We start from the raw sequence: 16,888 nt of genomic DNA, 5'->3' as shown, positions 1-16,888 counted from the left end.
ATCACTGTGGCATGAGTCCACAAAGCCAAGACAAAAGGCCATTCTGGACATTTTCCCTGGCATCCAAGCAAGGAGACACAGCGCTATGGAGATCTTCTGTTCTTGGTAGGGTCACTGTGCTGTCAGCGTCTCAAAATGTTCCTCTGGTGAGGAGCACAAACGTCTTCTCCAGTAGTTCTCAGAGCTTTTCCGGTTCCTTCCAGGCTTTGTTGCAGTGCAGTGTCTGATGTTTCACAGGCAACCCTGGCAATTTGAAACATAAAGCTGGACAACTACCCTCCACAGCACTCAGCTGCTAACAGAAACTCTGCATAGGAAAGAGCTGTCAGACTCTGAGATCCCCACCCACCACTCCGCTCAGCCTGACAGGCAGGAAAAGTGGTACAAAGCTCAGCTAGATCAAACCATCAGCACTGAGGAGGTTATTTCTCAGGACCACTAACACCATCACTGTGCTAAAACCAAGCCAGTAGGAAACACTTTTTTAAAAAAAATTATTTTTTACATTGGTGAAGATTACCCCCTGTAGAGGGCTACAGAAGTCAACCCAAGGACAGAAATACAAGTGGTGAAAAATGCAGGCACAATCAGCTTCATCCAATGTTTTGGTGTCCCTGGGAAGTTGCTCTCCCAGCTGAATTATGTTTTTGGTCCAAAGTGCCTCAGGTTTTTGGGAGAGAATAGTTTTTCTTAGTACTTTCAGACTGCATGTCTAGAAAATGACATGAGGAAGGACAGCATGGAAGGAACAGAGTAGCACAGGGTCAGGTTTGAAGAAAGCAAAACAGGGAATTGTATGTATGACAGGGCCCTCCCAGACTTCAAAAATAGCTCAAGTGATGAGCCTGACCATTTCCCTTTGAAGCATCGATGTCACCCTGCCTGTGGCAATGATCTACTTATCAGATTGACGATATATTGCTACTGGCAGTTACTCTGCAACAGCTAAAGTCAATAAATACCATTTCTAAATTAAGTAGCCAGAGAATTTTCCTATTGCTTCTCCTATATCTAATTCTTCCTTGTCCGGTAAGTCACGGCATCTCGCCCAGTAGCTTTCCTTTCCCTCACCATTAGGAGGTACAAAGTGCAGGATGACAGAATGACCCATGTCACCTTTCTGTTTGTCTTACCCTTTTACTTTCTAAATTTCTCATTCTTATTACCTCTGACCTAAGATGGCATTTCCCTGTTGATTACAGATATGGGCTCTTTGGCTAGATAATAAACTTTGTGCAACCAACTGCCAGATCTCCCTGCTACTTTTCTGTCACTGTTTCTTCCCGACTAATTCCCTGTATCGCTTCCCTCTTCTGGAGGCAGGTCCTTTTGGAGCACCAAGCCTGCATGTCAGTGGTTCAGGTTATGCTCCAGGTGCGCAAACAAGGCAACCAGGGCACGAAGATGACCTCCGATTCCCAGGCCAACAACTAACGCCTCGTTACCCATCGCAACGCACCCTGAAGCCAAGCCAGCTTGCGGCAGTGACGATCCTTTCCCTGCTTGTCTCCAATAATTTTGCAAAGTGCTAATGAGGCATCCTTACCATAGCTGCAGGAGTCTCCCGCATGTCTCCCAGATTTGGGTCCCTCATAGCACCCAGATTCAGGTCTCTCATAGCATCCCCTGCTGCCCTCCCGGGTCTGCAGCCTGCTGGGCACACCACAATGCATTCAGCGGCTGCACAGAAGCAACTGCTATCCCTAAGCCACAGCAGCATGTCTCCCTAACAGTTTGTTTGGTTTTTTTTAACCTCCCTGTCCCCTCTGAAGAAGCCGTAACCTGGGACTCCAGTGCTGCAATCATGCAAATCGTCCCACTGGGTTTTTTGTAATGCTAATTATATCAAATGCATGCTCATCAATGAGAACGTCTAATTCCCCTCGCTCATTATCTAGATGTTGCACACTGATAGAGAAGCATCTGAAAAATTCATCTCCTCACAACATAGTGTTTGTGGAACCCTTGCCACCACCCTAGCAGCCCCTGCCTCTGCCCCAGAGCCCCCAGGCGATACTGGGCATCAGCACATACACAACATTGTCCCCAAAAGCCACCACTCCTTTGACCCTTCTTGTAAATGCTCTCTTGGCTTGAGACTTTGGCGTTCGATTTGCAGAATTGCTTAGGTCTGGCATTTGTGACTGAAATCAGTAGGAGCGACAGAGGGAATGTATACATGCATTATATAGCACTCCAAAAAGTGACACCCAAAGTAATTCAGAACATACATTTTAGCTACTAAGTTTCCTGCCTATAAAATAGTAATAATACCATATGGGCCTCTTGTGAAAGAAGTTAATTCAAATTTATGAAGCCGTTGGATGCGTTAATGATAAATACTACAGAAAAGCATGAGAAGAACAGTAGCCCTGTTTGCAGAATGGAGTTCGGATATGTGCAGTAAATAGCTGATGGATTTGTATACTGTGTGTGGAAGAAAAAAAAAAGAAAAATAGCAAATAGCTACTTTTTTTTTCTCTTTTTGTGAGCGGTATTCTTCCTACGCGGCGAACAAAGAAGGGACTTCGTGGAGAAAACAATCTGTCATTGCGTAACCAAGGACAACCGTGACACCTATGCATAAGGAGAAAACTAAGTCTGGCATTTCTGAACCCAAAGTGCAAGTCTTCGAAAAATTTTTTGGGTGTGCTTTTTCATTTATTGCAGCGTTCCCTAGATGTGCGTGTTCAGCATTTGCCAGGCTCGGATCAGTTAAAACCCTCATGGAAGACACTGACCTGTGTGACAGCGAAGATTACTTTCAAATGCTTTTATTGTTGTTGCTTTTCTATTCTTCATCTTGCACTGGGGTCTTGCTGTCCTGACAACAAAATTAACTCCCCTTCTCCCCCCTCTCCCGGGGAAGAAGCACTCACACCTTTACTTCCCTCTGGTTTACAGCTTCTTTCCGGTTTTGGTTTGGTTTGGTTTTTTTTTTAATTGCTTTTTCCCAAAGAATGAGAGGAGGCGAGAACAAGAGCGAGCCGTGCCCTGCTGCATGACACCGCAGGGCAATCAGCCTCGACGGCTGCAGTCCTGGGAACGAGCCTGCCGGCTGGCAGCGCAGGCCGCCAACGCCCCCCAGCACGCCCGGGGAGCCGCCGGGGAGGCAGGGTACCCGCTGCCCCCGCCCCACAAGGCCAGATCCTGCGCCCCAAGAGTCGCTGCGAAGCGCAAGCCGTGGTGGGCGCCGGGCTGCGCGGGGAGCGGCTGCACCGGTAGCCCCCGCCGGGCGGGCTCCGTGGCCGGGCGGGGGGGGGTCGACGGCCGCGTCCTCTTGCGGACAACCGGTGGGTGACCTCGGCACGGCGCCGCTGCTTTGCCCCGCGCGGCCCGGCCCGGTGCAGCGGGTGCGGCACCGTCCCCGGGGTATCTCAGAGGGGGCCGGTGCTGCGGGGCGCTGAGCCCCCTCCGGTCCTTCCCCGAGGCGCTGGGAGCGGCGGTCCCTGCGGCGCGGTCCCGCGTGGGCCGTGTGCCGGGAGGCCCCGCCCGGGGGAGCCCGCCGGTTCGGCCCCGAGGAGCGCCGCCGCCGCCGGGGGCCGCTGTTGGCCGCGGAGAGCGAGAGTCGGGCTGGGCGGCGGGGCGGGGAGCGGGGCAGCGGGAGGCGGTGACGGCGGTGACGGCAGCAGCAGCAGCGGCGGCGGCAGCAGCGGCAGCCTCCTCCTCCCGGTTCAGAGCCGCCTTCCCGTCGGCAGCGGCCCCGCGGCGGGGGGGCTGCAGCCTGCTCCGCCCGCCGGGCACCGGGGGGGCCGTTTCCCCCTTTTTATCTGCCGCCGAACGCTCCGCGCGTGTGTCTACGCTCGTGTGCGTGGTCGCCGAGGGACGTATAGCTGCAGCCGTTGGTTTGGATTCGGAAATTCTTTTGTTGTTTCAGATAAAAAAAAAACCCCGACCAACCCAAATCACGAAAGCAAACGGTAATGTTGGTCAAAACGAAATTTTTCGTCGCAAAACATCATTTTCGTGAAAGCACCTCCCTCATTTCCGCTAGCCCTGACTACGTCTGGTTCGGTGTGTTTTACCCACACGGGCTGCTAGGAGGGCAAAGAATCAGAGGCTGAGAGCCTGCAGGTATCCCTCTGAAGCCGGGACAGGCTGTTCCAGGGTGTCACACCGTGCCGAGTGTCCATCCCTGATGCAGTGACTGGTTGCTTTATAGCTCAGTGATGTCAGTGCTGGTTTTCTCTCTTTTTTTTCTTTTTTTTTTCCCTTCTTTTTTTCTCCTTTCTTCTTTTTTTCCCTCCGAAGTCAGGAAAGGTCTTTCATCATCACTTTATGGTGAAAAGTTTGATCCTTTCCCTCCACCCCTTGCCCTCCGGGAGAAAAGTACTTTCTTGTTCCCTTGTATTTCAGAGACTGAAGTGGAAAGTGACTGCCTGCGGTTCAGCAGATAGTATTTGCAGGGCAGGGAGGTTTCACAGCTAGCATGGAAGACTAGATCGCTGTTCCCTTGTCGCTGTTACTATCTGAGTGAAATAAGTTCAAGCAGGGATAGCTGTGTCTGGCTTTAGCACATCCACACTCTCAAATATCCTCAAACAAAATTAGCAGCATAGCAGGTTCTTCAGCGATATTATGCTATTTCTTGTCATTTTGTTTGGGAGCCCTCTGAGACCACTATCCCACTGGTGCAAGGTGCTATGCAAGCCAAACAAAAAACGGTCCACGCCCAAAGATCTCTCCGAGTGTAAGAGCAGAGACAGCAGATGGCATGGAGATGTGGGAAACCACAAGGAAACCCTGAGACAATTTTGGTCAGCAGGATGTACAGTGGTATCAGCACAGCAGCAGCCTGGCCTCTGCTGAGATTCTGTTAGCATTGCAGAATACAAGAGTTTGAAAGAAAGGCTTCAAAAGAAACTCATGAAATGCGAAGCTTAGACCAACTGCTCTCAGCCACAGGATCAAGGACTTTGGCTGCAGCTGGAAGGCAGGCAGGGTACACAAAGTGTGATCCAACCGAGAACAACTTGGAGGGGGAATGATAATGAAGAAGCTGAAAAATGCTTGAGACGCCAGATCAGCATCTAAAACACAAGGTCAGAGAATTGTACAATTATTTAGGTTGGAAGGACCTCTGGAGGACATCTCTTTCAACTCCCAGTGACTGGGCGGGGAGGCAAATAACCTCCCAAGCTCAAAGCAAGCACAGCTGAAGTTGCTCCGGGCGTTCGTAACCCAAACTACATGTTTCGTTGGAGGGATACATCAAGTGGTGGGAGCATACAGCCAGTACGTGGTGGAAGGGAGGAACACAAGCAGTGATAAAAACAATTTGAAGATTAAGTCTGGCTTGTTCTGGGACTTGTGAAACATCTTTTCAAGCTGACTTACAGAACCCAGAGCGTCAGTGGGTTTCTAGAAAGTATAAAATACATTTAAGATCACGATTAATAGTCATAACAATACATTTGTATATCATCCAAATAAGGAACCATTTCCAGAAGTGACTGGCATGTCTGTTCTGGAAATCAAAAAGCTGTGTTTTTGCAGATACCCTGTCCAACCCGTATAAAATAAGCATTCTGTGCTCCTTTGTCATCTCTCTGACCTTTGACTTGTTTAGTCTTACTTGATAAGAAGGCATTTGTTTAATGATCACATCTGCGAATGACACGAAGTACAGGGGAGCAATGAATGGCATCTTTTACCCCTGACATACTGAGCAAGAATACTAATTCAAGAATTATCACAGTAGGACGTGGAGGGTCGATCATACAGGTCAAAAAAGGCTTTGGTGAGCTTATATTCCCATTTAACTTTCCTTTCTGGAATACCATTGCTTCATGTAGTTTGTTCCTGTTGTTTTAAACACATGCTTTGAAGTAGTTCCGTTTTGTAGCAATCGATATTGTGTCACAAGCTCTTTTTAAATAGATGAGATGGACACTGTCATACCCTAGGACTTTCAGATTTGTTTGCTTGGCTTTTTTTATGCATACTCATTAAACAGAAGCTATAAAGCAAGATAGGATGAGTGACTCATTTCACTGAGAGACAGTACATGCATGTTCTCTTCTTTATGACCACGTGATGGAACAAAAAAATCAGGCTAACAAAGGCAAAAATGCAGAAGACCTAGCTAATACTAATTCTCTCTGGCAGACATGAAAAACATCCAAAATCCCCTCCAGAATTCAAAGCGATTAAATTTTACTAAATTTTACCTCAAAAATAAAACAAAACCAATGCAAGCTGAAAATTATTTAAAACCCAATGGACAAAATCCAACAGCCCACACTGGGCACACCGTTGCCTCCATATAACAATTAAGGAAAGCCTTCAGAAACCCAAAGTCAGGAACTTTTCTGCTGAGCATAGCAGGACCAGCAGCCCCCTGTATTGTTAAACCGGTTGATGAGATCCATTAAGAGATCAGCTTTTCAGTTATTTATAATTTTGTCAAAATATTTGAGCTAAAATTTCCTCTGCTGGAGGTGGAATATTTATAAAATGTTCCAGGTAAAAATAGTTCCACTATTTTCAGGAATGAAACTATAAGAAAAGATTATGTTTTTTCATGTTCCTTTTGAGAAGCTCTGTGTTTTTTTGGGGGGATACTGTATCTTTGGCAGAGGAGCAGCCTCTTCTAAAGGAGTGTCGTCTGCCACCTGACATTTCATTCATACTTGGCAAGCTTGAAGGACTTTGAAAGATCTCCGTTTGCCCCAATTCAGGGAAGCCCAATGCCTCCATGAGGATGCCAGCTGCAGAAGTATGCCCTGGGGACACCTGTACAAGGATGGTGCACATGCCTCCTGTGTTACCAGGCACTAGTGTCCGGGGAGCACCACCCTTTGTGCTTTTGCTGATACTTCCCACATACTGGGTGCTGTTAACAAGAGTGCAGCCCGCAGGTGGAAAGAAGTGATTGCTGCTCTTTATTCTGCGCAGCATTGGGTCCACAAGTACAGGAGAGACACCAGCAAACTGTGGACAGTCCCACAGATGGTCACTGAGACTGCTGGAGCACGTGGCCTGTGAGGAGAGGCTGAGGGAGCTATCTGTTGAGCCTGGGGAAGAAGAGGTTGAGGGGGACCTAACTGCTGTCTGCCACTACCTACAGAGAGGGTATAGAGAAGATGGGGCCAGACTTTGCTCACAAAGGCCCTGAGAAAGCCTGAGGCAACACCCTTGCAACAAGGGAGGTTCCTGCTGAGCATTAGGAAAAGCCTCTCCCCAGGGCATATTTCAGTACTGGCATAGGTGCTCCAAAAGGCTGAAGAATCTCCATCCTTGGAGGTGCTCAGAAGACACCTGAACTAGCTCAGGGTCCTGAGTGCATCCTCCCTGTTCCTGGGGCTTTGGCTGTGTGAGCTCGAGGCCAAGTCAGAGACAGCATGGCTGAGGGCTGCCCCTTCCCTCTGAGGGCCTCAGCCAGGGCTGATCCCCGGCCCCAGGAGCTGCCTATGCTTTTGCCCTTGGTTCCTACCTGAGCAGTCCTGCATGTGCCTGGCCATGCACTGCGTTGATCCAGACCCATGGATAGGCTTTCCTCCCTTGACCCAAGCCCTGCCTTGCCACAATGGACTTGTCTGGCAATCACTAAGCTGTGGCTCACTCTGGTTACAGCCTCCAGACCTGATCCTGATGCTGACTTGACTTCTTAGTTTGACCTTGGACCTGCCTTGTCACCACGGGCTTGTCTGCTGATCTGGATTCTTAGCTGAACTTGGCTACCATCATCGTACCTGCTGTGCTCACCTTGCTCAGGTGCTGTGGGATGGGGACCTTGCTGGGGAAGCCCCTTCCTTTGGGGAACAACCAGCCCTCGCTGCCCCCAACAACCTGCTGTGAGCAGGGAGTTGGGGTAGAGACCTCTGGAGGTCCCTTCCCACCCAAATCTTTCTGTGAGTCTATGACAGTGCTCTAGCCAAGTTAAAGGAAAGAAAAAAAATCAGCTTTGCTGGGCAGGGAAGAAAACATAGCAGTGAAGACATGGTGTTGATGCAGAGGTGCATGGTGTATTAGATCTGGGGAAAGGAGAAAGGGCCAGAGGAACAGGGACAAGGAAAGGGAGTAGGAAGGAGGAAGGTTGAGGAAGATATGGAAATGGACAGTAGTGCAGCTGCTGCAATACGCTACCCCATAAATCCCAGAATGAAAGGGTAACATGAGACCCTAGCAGAAGGTGTGCACACACTTTGTTTCCTCTCCAGCTGCACTGTGTCACAAATGATTCACATTTACATGGCAGTCCTGAATTTTCAAAATAGAAATACCTACTGCCCTGCAAGCCCTCCTCCACCTCTCTCACCGCATCTCTCAGACACCATTAAATGTCCTTCATCTGCAGCCATATTTCAAGGCTGGTCTGCTGGTGATGCATGGGCAGAGAAAGGGAACAGAGCTGCCCTACCTAGGGCAAGTCTTCCAAGGCAGCCTGTGACACAAGGATATCTCTGTGGAGAGCCTCATCATCTTCTACAGGTCTCCTTGAAGACTTGCTTCTACAATCACCTGTAGTAAAAGAGAAGGTCTTCAAGGGAGACTGGAAAGATGGATTTAAAACCCTGTGTCTCCTAAACTGTAGTGTAACACAAAACCATGATGCACTGCAATACATTTATTCCCACAGCAGTCATGAGGTAGGGACTTGAAGTAAGATTCATTGCTAATTTAGAAGTCGAAGAACCAGGACTTTATTCTGAACAGCATTTCTTGTCACTTTCACTTTCACATTTTCCAAAAAAATTGAAATATATCATAATGGACCCACTTTGGGATAGCCTGAGTCCTGCTGGAAGCCACAGAGAGGCTGTCTTGCAGTGCAGGCGGAAAGGCATCCCTTGGTCACTAGCAGGAGTGAATAACTGGGGTTTCTGGCACTGCCTGTGTACAGCTGTGTCTCTTGCTTCTGGGGAGATTTATAGGGCTTTCGCATACAGTGCTGGCTAAAAAAGCATGTATAAACAGGGCAAGCAAATATATTTCACCACAACCTCATTCTGTGACATCATTTCTTTTTAACAGTGAAAATCACTCAGACCTAAAATAAATCACCCTATGGCCAAGCGACAAGAAAGTGCAAAGCACTAATGTCAGTGTGATCTTCAGAAACAACGACAGTATTGGTATCCTTCTCTGTTTTCCAGGGCCATTATGAATGCTGGGCATATTTTAAGTGTGCTAGTGTTTCCCAAGCCATTTTGCTTTAGGTAATTTTATAGCCATTGTGCTGCATGTGTGTGTATGTACAGCTGCACAAGCACATTTGACATACCTCCTAAAGGTTGTTTTGCTAAGGTCTGTGACTTACTATACAATTAGGAGCCTATTTTCCACAAGAGTACTAAGCACTCAGCTATTCTCTTTGACCTCAACAAGGGTTGCTAACTGCTTCAACTCTTCTGGAAAATTAAGACGCTTATTTAGGTGTCCTGAGTTGGACTTAAATTGAAGCACCTAGTTACAAAGCCAACAGTTTCCCTCAGTCATTACTACTAAATTCACTCTGTTAACAGTGAGTACCGTATCTGTGCTTTGATTATCCCTGGAACTGCTTCACACCACAGTGCAGCCACGAGGTGCTCAGGCAGGATGGATTTGCTATAGGAATCTGTGCTGACCAGACCCAGACATGCTAGGTTTGTTTCAAGTCCTCGTTCCCCACTATGTTTCCTGTACCAAAAGAATTAGGTGAGACCATGTCACCAAGACATCTCTGTTTATTCAAAACAACCTTTCATCCTTCAGCTTGTATCATCACGTTCACCCACATACAGTCTGCTGTGCTCCCTCAAACAGTTTGCTAAGTTACCCTGAGCTGTTTCCCACAGTCTTGCTGTAATTATTGAATGGGTGACACTGCAACGGTATGACCTTTCTGTGGTTATATTTCTGAGTCCTCAATAGGGCCATTCAAAAATACTGCAGTAGGAAGTGATGGCAAAGATTCATTGGGACGGATAAAGTTTTCAGCTCGGAACTGTTTTACTTTGGAGACAGCATGGTCTCGGGTTGACTTATTCTCCACAACCTGATTCTTAAGTATCCCTGTATCTGAGTCCCAGGCTTGTCCTCGCCGCAGTTTCTTAAAGGTGTTACGGAAACCCTCAGTACTAAAGTAGTAGATGAGGGGGTCCAGCGTGCAGTTCATGCTGGCCAACAGCATTGTCATGATTAACACTTGGCGCACAGAGGCCTGTGTTTCTTTCTCAACCTTAATCACCTGGGCCTTTATCATCCCATAAACTGCCAGGGTAGTGTTGTAAGGCACAAAACAGATGATGAAGATGACCAGATTGACCAAGAGGAGACGGACGGTCTTCTGTTGTCGTAGGGTCTTTGTCTGGCCGTCCTGGCAGAGCTCCTGAAAGATCCGAATTGAGCAGTATGTCACAGAGCTGAGAGGCAGGAGAAACCCCAAGATTTCAGCCAGGACAACTAGGGGGAAGAGGTTATTCTGCCACATGTTGTCACTAAAGCTTTCAAAGCACAGATAAATGGTCTGGTTCAGTACCTCACAGTGGTTTTGCTTGTGGACTATGGCGGTGGGGATGGAGCCCATGAAGATCACAACCCAGACCATCAGGCAAAGGATCTTGGCCACCTTGGGGCGCCGCACATGCCGCCAGCGAAGTGGGTGGACAATGGCGACATAGCGATCCAGGTTGATGCACATGAGGAAGAGGCAGCTACCATACATGTTGATCTGGAAGACAGAGCCAGACACCTGGCACAGGGTGTTACCAAAGGGCCAGTGGTGGTTGAAATAGTAGTAGAGTCTCAGCGGCAGAGGGAGCGTGAAGATGAGGTCGCTCATGGCCAGGTTGAACATGTAGATCATCACTACAGACTTCAGGCGCAGGTAGCGGATGAATATCCATAGGGCTGTCACGTTCAGCATCAAACCTGTAATGAATATCAGGGTGTAGCCAGGGAGGAGGAGGCGGTGGTTGAAACTGTAATCCTTGCATGTCTGAGATGCATTGGACAATGACATGCCCTGCAGGGATCAGGGGAGGGTCTCACAGAGATGGCTGAGCCTGTTGGCAGGCTAAGGAGGCACAAAGAAAAGCACTGGGAGAAGTCATTCCCCTCTAAGAAGCTATAAGCAGATCATTCCTCTCATCTGCAGCTGGGAGGTAGATGAGGACATCTCTCTCTTGAGTGGTGCTGCTTTGGATTGCTGGTCAGTAGTCATCTGGCAGGGATGGTAACGTAGTCAGCTAGAGTCAGCTTCCGCCTCTAGTTCAGCAATTCTTTCCAGTGGTTATGGGGAAGCTGATGTGATGGAGGGTCATTGCCAGTTGCTGAATGTCAGCACAATTCCTGGTCAGAGTGGAAGACCAAGACAGAAGAGTTTAAGTGAGAAGGGGGAAATCTCTTGAAAGGTCAAAATCCCACCATGATGGCTTCTGCTGCAAGAACTCACAAAGAAACCAAAAGACTAAGAAAAATGGACAGTAGAAAAGTGAGTAATTACATGGCAGAAGAAGCCAGAGCACAGAGAAGGTAATTGTTGTACAGAATCATTTATCGCTCAGCCCTAGAAAATACACGTTGCTTTGATCACTGCTGAGAGCACATGTATACAAGAAAGGGGCAGCACAATAGCGCACAGGGAAAGTAGTTAAGGCAGCTCCAGGAAAAGAGAGAGAGAGAAAGAAAAAGAAGAAAGCAAGCATTTTGAGGGAAAAATGCTGACTGGAAGGAACCTAAAATAAAAACCACATAGTATTGTTTTATATCAGAGAAACAGGACTTTGCACATCCATTGCAGATAAAAAAAATTATACTACAGTTAGATTTGACTCCACCCCAGCTTCTTTTCCTAGGTGAAACAACCCATACAAACCTGAGCCTCAGCTAGTTGGAGTTCCTTACTTTGCTTACATTCATACAGTTCCTTTGGTGTTCTCTCTTGCATGGGACCAGTGGTGCCTATTTGGATTGGATGTCCTCAGATAATTTTCTTGCTTACAACACCATAAAGCATGAAGCAGCCTGTGTACCACAAACATAGAGCAGCACACCCAGGTAAGGGAGCACACAGTAAAGCTGGAAGAGCTGTGGGACTCATGTGGACATACATACCTGTGACTCCAAAGTGATGTGAGGCTGGTAACCACTCTAGATACTAATGGTAGCACTGCCCTGCCAAACATTGATCAACTGGAGCAAGTCCAGTGGAAGGCCACCAAAAAGGTCAGGGGGCTGGAGCACTTGCCCCATGAGGAGATGCTGAGGGAACTGCACTTGTTCAGCTGGGGAAGAGAAGGCTCCAGGGGATATAATAGCAGCATCCCTATACCTTCAGGGTGGTTACTGGAAGAGGACAGAGTTAGCTTCTCACAGTGAGGCATGGCAGGTTTCGCTAGAGCCAAAACTTTCCAATGACTGCAGACTGAACAGATTGGTGAGACCTTCGTCTTGACCAAGACAAAGTGAGTGAGACTGAGACTCTGAGAGGCCATGCCCTGCTCTAACATGTGGTACAAGAGGTATTCAATAAACATCTCTAGAAAATACATAATATGTAAGCACGGTCCATACTGTGTGAGATCAGCAATCTAGCTACAACTAGCATTCTGTCTCAAATCATGTAAGAACAGTGTGATCATATAGTTATGCTCCATCAGGTTGTCTTCCTGCTTCCAGCATATTGTAGCCCAAGGATTTCCTGAGCCAGAGGTGACCTATTTGTATTCAGTAGTCCTCAGGGAATTTACTTTCATGATTTTTTTCCAGTCGCTTTTTGGGTCCATGCAAAATTTACCATCTACAACATCCAGTTCCAGGAGTGCCAAGGAGTTCCACAGCTTAATCGCATCTCAGGTGAAGAACCACTTTCTATACTCATTGTATAGATGAGATCCAGTTCCTAGTTTTAGTAGTGGAAAAGACAGTGGGAAAAAACATCCCTATTCACCTTCACCTTATCACTGATGATTTTATAAACGTCTACCATGTTCCCCCTCAGTACCTTTTTTTTTTTTTTGAGGCTAAAGGGTCATTGTCTTCATGGTTGTTCCTTGCAGAGGAGCCGTTCTGTCCTTGTTGCCCTTCTCAGAGCCTTTCCACTTCTGCTACAGCCTTTGTGAGCCCTGTGGTGGGGTGCTCAAAACGCACACAAGGTTGGTAATATGGATGCACTAAGTTGAGTAGGCGCAGATCTTGTTTGCAAGGGGTAATGGTCAGTTCAGATTGGTTTTTCTCATCACTTAGCTAGATGAAATTTCAGCTGTTATTTTAAGGCCAGTCACTCACACTTCTCTTAATCTCTGCAGTTCTTTGCAGCCAACCCTCATCTTTTCTGACTTGAATAATTTTGTGTCTCCAACAGATTTGTTATTTCATTATTCATCCCTCATGAATAAGTCAAACAGCCCAAGCTCCAGCACTGGTGTCTTAGAACTACACTGAGAAAATCAACCATCTACCCCCATTCTCTGTCTTATCTTTTAGGCACTTTTTATCCAGGTAGGAACCTTTTTTTCTAAATGTCTTTAAGCAGCATTGGCGAGAACCCTTTTGAAAGCCTTTTGGAAATCCACACGGGTCACTGTTCACATGCTTGTTGATTCCTTCAAAGGACTGCGAGGCACAGCATCCCTTTATAAAAGCCATGATGACTCTTCCCCAGTAATTAGATCTGACTGCATGCCAACTGATTTTTTCCTTGATTATAGCTTCTACTAATTTGTTCAACACAGACATGAAGCTCCCTGGTCTGAAATCCCCCAAGAGCCTTTTCTCAAATTGTGTCTGCTAGTGAGACTTTAAAAGCAGTTTTAAGCAAATGTTTCTACACCACAGTTAGTCAGGTCTTTCACCCTTCAGTTGTTTTCGGACTTCTGGGGTAGAAGCCACGTGGTTTCAGACACTGCTTAGATCATATTGCTGCTCCATAACCATTCCTACCATCATTTTGATTTGAGACAGTCCTTTGATGAATTTTCCCATAACGAGAATCTCTGCTGTGGAAATCTCCCAGGCTTTCCTGCCACAAACACCAGGACAAGAAATGAATTTATTTTTTTTGCCCACCATCACCTTTTCTTTTTTTTATGAGTGGTCTTTCCTTACATACTAGACCTTCAGCCTTCAAGACACCAAACAGCAGAGTTCTAAACTGGCAGCAAAGATCACTGAGAGTGGAAAATATATTGGGTTTTTTTGAGGGGATTTTTCTGGGGTGGGTGGATGGAAACACAGAAGCGAGAATCCACTAGCGGTGATGTTATTGAGTCTAAGCTGATAGTCTCAAATTTGACATAACAGGTACTGTAATCAGGATCTCAGAGGCCTGAAATGAGATGCGTACGTGCACAATCTTTGGAGAGATGAAGTTGCGGGAATGGAGCGTTTCTCTGCAGAGCTCTGGAGGTACTATTTTGACTGTCCCTCACCAAAAAAGAAAAGCTATGAGTAAAGCAGGCTGGTAGCAGGGAGACAGAAGAGCTGAAACTGGTTGGATTATCCTTGTTAGTTAATGCTTGAGAGCCACAGACCGTGTTCTTTGTGGCTGCCTCTAAAAGAACCTCAAGTACTCATTGCTCTACACAAAAGCTGCTGAGGGATTGCAAGTCATCAGCTGTGTAAGGAGGCAATGGTACCATGGCTGAATCATCCTCCTTCTCCTCATGATGAGATGCTGTCTTGAAATCCTGAAGGAACTCTCTGTTTGGTGACTGACCTTATGTGTCCCAGGAAGTGGAAGAAGCACCTTTTTACCTCTCAGTGAAGATCAATATGAGCTCCTGAAGGCCATCTGCCCAAACCATGGCCTTTTCTCCAGCAGGGTTAGAAAAGAGCAATTCAAACTACAGATGCTACCCTAGGTACATACTTTTTTCTTTTTTAAGGTGGAAAATTAATTTGTTGCTAGTATTTTTGCTCTGGGAGGGGGGACAGGGATAATGACATAGACATGACACATGTACACGTCTCTGTGTGTGCGTGTGTACACACACACTACGAGCAACTGCTGCAGGGGAGGAAGAGCTGCAGAAAATGGAAGGAAGGGAAAACACCAGTGAGGGAGGAAGCAGTGTTGGTATAGGTGTGAGATGGGGGCAACGTTGACTGCTGCTGCTGCTGCTGCTGCTGCTGCCTGAGAGGAGAGGAGACTGTGATGCTGGAGGATGGGCAGACAACCCAAAAAACAGTTGTAAAGAATGCAGTATCCTCCCCTTCCACCCCACCCCCTCCGCCCGTGACCACCCCACTCGGACGACAGCCATGTGCCTCCCCTGGTTGCTTGGGAGCTGCCCAGGGCTCTGGCTGGCGTGGGGTGCCGGACTGAGACAAGCCAGAGGTTGGCCCCAGGGTGGGCACCTGTCCCCAGAGGCAGCAAAAGAGCTGCTAGGCAAGAAGTCCTCCCCACAGCACGTGCAAATCCCATGGGGATTTTGAATTTTTTTTCTTCTGGGGCATGAGAAACCCAAGCTGTACTTGCATACAGGGCCTGGAACAGGCAGGTGTGCCCTGAGATGAGATGTATGCCTGGCATCTCCCTGCCTGTCCTGGGCATCTTCTCTCCTGACACTATCATCTCACCAATAGCCACTGCCTTCGTAGCACCGCAAAAATGACGAAGGAGCACAGTGTGGTGGGACACAGGGTTATGCATGGAGCTGAGAAATGAGGTGGAAAAAGACAGCTAGAAAAATCTTGCCAAGCATGCCACAGGGTCAATGTTTCTGGGTCACTTGACATTTAAAGCCTGGAGCACTTTGGGGCTGCCCTGGGGATGCAGACAGAGAATGTGGCATTGGGGTGCAGAGCAGTGTAGCTGAAAACATGAACTGCACAAGCACGTTTAGTAAATCTGAAACCAAGAGGAAGTAACAAAAAGCACACCAAACATTAAAAAAACCCACCCAACTTTGCTTTAGAAATCAAAGGCATATTTTTCATAAATGTGGATGCTTTTTACCTGCTGTAGATGATATTTAAGCCACACTTTTCACCTTTTTTCTAACCAAGAAATTACATTATTGTGATGATTAGAACCATGAAGACATTCAAGACTTAGGATGGCTTGTTTTTAATGAGGGATACATGACATCAAAGCTGAGACCTCCGTATTTAACTTATGAGGTCTGATCACACTACTTCTGCATACTCTCTAGAGGTGTCACCCCCTCCTTCATCTCCCGAGAGCCCCGTGGAAGAGGACTTTCATTGTGGGCACCTTGGCAAGTAAACTTTGCAGGCTGCCCGTGCTTTTAGCATCACAGAATCCCAAAGAAAGCCTCCATTTTAATAAACACTGAGATTTGCCTTACTAGGTTCACCAGGCAACTGAAGAGGCGTAGAGGGTTCCCCAGTGCCCCATGGTCAGGTCTGGCAGCACACGCGCAGCAGCTGGCGGGGACCAATGCCCAGTGTGCCCAGACCACCCAGCTCTCCACATGTTGCCGTCTCGCTTACCTCTCTGCTGGTGAAGAGCCAAGGGTACATGCTGGCTTGCTGGCTAGTGATCACTGTCACTGCAGAGGTCTTGATCCAGGCACCAAAACTTCAAGCAGCTTGATTAAAAACAGAATCAGGTGGGGTCTTTGCCTACTTGCTCATCCAAATCACAGCCATGCCCTACCGTACCATAGCTGGTTCTACATCTGTCATGCTGCAGTTCATCTCCCCTCCTTTCTCACTTCCTGATGTACTTCTGGCTGCCCACATAAACGTGAACTTTGCTATCCAAAGCTGATAAGCTAAAACACATCCTATGAAAGCAAATGTAATCGTGAAAGAAGAAACACCCACATGTCCTTGCAACTGAGGAGACCTGCCCTGGGTCATAGTGCCAAATACTTGCTCATCTTTGCTCCCATGCTAACTCAGCCACCCCAAGGACTGACAGGAAAAGATAATAACATTTCCCTCCCCAAAACATTGCCAAACAGGAGGTAGAAGTGAAATACAAGAAGCGAGA

General features: G+C 47.5%; 1 protein-coding gene across 2 annotated transcripts; it reads right to left on the bottom strand.

Annotated features, from left to right (window-relative positions):
- Positions 1 to 9,653: 9,653 nt before the first annotated feature.
- On the bottom strand, positions 9,654 to 16,644 carry LPAR5 (lysophosphatidic acid receptor 5). 2 transcript variants are annotated; one of them, XM_054813354.1, is made up of 3 exons: positions 16,384 to 16,644; positions 10,466 to 11,277; positions 9,654 to 10,315 (listed from the first exon to the last, which is right to left on the bottom strand). In XM_054813354.1, the coding sequence occupies exons 2-3, from the start codon at positions 10,946 to 10,948 to the stop codon at positions 9,836 to 9,838; spliced, it is 963 nt and encodes a 320-aa protein (XP_054669329.1). In that variant the 5' UTR covers positions 10,949 to 11,277; positions 16,384 to 16,644; the 3' UTR covers positions 9,654 to 9,835. The 2 variants fall into 2 exon arrangements, with proteins under 2 accessions (XP_054669329.1, XP_054669328.1); XM_054813353.1 differs by having other exon boundaries at positions 9,654 to 11,277.
- Positions 16,645 to 16,888: the final 244 nt, after the last annotated feature.

This window comes from Grus americana, chromosome 1 (assembly GCF_028858705.1).
Source record: "Grus americana isolate bGruAme1 chromosome 1, bGruAme1.mat, whole genome shotgun sequence".
In the NCBI taxonomy this organism is placed as follows: domain Eukaryota; kingdom Metazoa; phylum Chordata; class Aves; order Gruiformes; family Gruidae; genus Grus; species Grus americana.
Note: the sequence above shows the minus strand (reverse complement) of the source record. Positions and strands in the feature narration are given on the sequence as shown.